At 53.2% G+C, this 2,148-nt stretch overlaps 1 protein-coding gene across 1 annotated transcript; it reads right to left on the bottom strand.

The window, feature by feature from the left end:
• Positions 1-915: 915 nt before the first annotated feature.
• Positions 916-1,419, bottom strand: tmem275a (transmembrane protein 275a). The gene has a single exon (XM_056276753.1). The coding sequence runs from the start codon at positions 1,417-1,419 to the stop codon at positions 916-918; it is 504 nt and encodes a 167-aa protein (XP_056132728.1).
• Between the last annotated feature and the right edge of the window lie 729 nt (positions 1,420-2,148).

Genomic DNA, 2,148 nt, shown 5'->3' with positions numbered 1-2,148 from the left:
CATCAGAACACCACACACTCTGTCTTCAGTGGGGATGAAAGACCATGGCCAATAGCTGGTCTCACAGAAAAACAGCCTGCATGACCTGCAGCCTGCATGGCCTGCAGCCTGTGAGACCTGCAGCCTGTATGGCATGCAGCATGCATGACATTCAGCCTACCTGCAACCTGCATGGCATGCAGACTACCTGCAGCCTGCATGGCCTGAAGCCTACCTGCAGCCTGCATGGCATGCAGCCTGCATGGCCTGCAGCAGCCCAGCTGAGGACCCCCCCCCCCATCGTGTTTCCAAGGCACAGGGGTAAAGAGCACAAACTATATTCAAGAAACAGAATTTTACGCAAATTAGCCTCTATAGTAATTGTTTGTATGAAGATGGCCCTTAGCCAGACGTACATAAAACAGGCACTCAGACCTGTCAGTCCTCTAACATCATCATGTAGCCTACCTGATGGGCAGCATTATTGTACAGTTTACCAACAGGTTAAACATTCATTCTATTACTTTTCACAACACAAGTACAACCTAGCAGACAGCCCATCGACAACAACAATAATCATCTCCCGTCATTAGTCGTCATACAAATAAATGACACAAGCTTCTGTGGAAAGGTTTCTAACACTGTACGCTGCCTGCGGAGTGCTCCTACCACGTGTTACCGCACATGCGCAGCTTATGGTTTGGGTTCGGATAAATGTGCGTAAAGGTAACACAAACCTTCATCTGCCCCCTCGCTCACAGGGTGCGTGTGTGTGTGTGTGTGTGTGTGTGTGTGTGTGTGTGTGTGTGTGTGTGTGTGTGTGTGTGTGTGTGTGTGTGTGTGTGTGTGAGTGTGTGTGATGAGCACGGTAATTCGGTTGCTACGTCTTGTTCTCCCTCAGTGGTCACACCGGGGAGAGGTCACGCCGGGGGGAGGTCACGCCGGGGAGAGGTCACGCCGGGAGAGCCCCGCGGCGCCCCCGGACAGCGGGTTCTCCCCGCGGTTGGAACTCGACTTGTGCGAGGAGCTGGCAGAGTTGGTGGGGCTGAGCTGAACCGCCGTGGTGTCCTGCAGGGTGTGCTCACTCGTCTCCATCTCGAACGCCGCTGCCCCCATCCGCATAAGCCCCCAGCCCTCCCCGGCCTTGGCCCTGCACGCGGCCTGCGCCGGGGGCCGCCTGCTGAACATGCAGCACGCCAGGAAGAAGGCCAGGGCAACCAGCAGGAGCACCGGGCCAATGATGGTCGGGGGGTTGATGGTGGGCACCAGGGTGCCAACTGCAAACGCACCCACCAGGGTGATGTTGACGCCGGCCAGCATGATGCACAAGCCACAGGCGCAGCACAGCGCCGGGGAGGGCAGGCTGTGTGGGCGCAGCGCCCCCCTCTTGGGCTCCTTCTTAGAGGCGGCGGCTCTGGAGCTCCTGTCGGGGTGCAGCATGTCTGACACCGGACAGCTCAGGACGACCGACTGCTCAGCTCATCACCTCCAAAGCCAGACACAGTGACCTGGAGGGGGGGCGGCAGAGAGAGGGGGGGCAGAGAGAGAGAGAGACCTTATGTGAACACTCTCTCTCACACACACACACACACACACACACACACACACACACACACACACACACACACACACACACACACACACACACACATGCAGAGACGAACAAATTCACACACATGCAGTCACACAGGATCTTGTTGCCATGACGCAGCTGTGTAAGTTGTTATGTATATGTGTTGGTCTATATGTGTTGTGTGTTGATGTGCTGGTGTATATGTGTTATGTGTTGGTGTGTATGTGTTGTGTGTTGATGTGTTGGTGTATATGTGTTGTCTGTTGGTGTGTTGGTGTATATGTGTTGTGCGTTGGTGTGTTGTGTATATGTGTTGTGTACTGGTGCACTCCTATTGTCCTTCATGTGAACATGCTTTGCAATACAAATGTATATTTGTCATGCTAATAAAAGCACATTTGAATTTGTAAGACAGAAAAAGACAGAGAGAGGAACAGATAGAGAGACAGGAACAGATAGAGAGAGAGGAACAAATAGAGAGAGGGGGACAGATAGAGAGAGAGGAACAGATAGAGAGACAGGAACAAATAGAGAGAGAGGAACAGATAGAGAGGAACAGACAGAGAGAGAGGAACAGATACAGAGAGAGACGAACA

The sequence above is a fragment of the Lampris incognitus genome, chromosome 3, assembly GCF_029633865.1.
Source record: "Lampris incognitus isolate fLamInc1 chromosome 3, fLamInc1.hap2, whole genome shotgun sequence".
In the NCBI taxonomy this organism is placed as follows: domain Eukaryota; kingdom Metazoa; phylum Chordata; class Actinopteri; order Lampriformes; family Lampridae; genus Lampris; species Lampris incognitus.
Note: the sequence above shows the minus strand (reverse complement) of the source record. Positions and strands in the feature narration are given on the sequence as shown.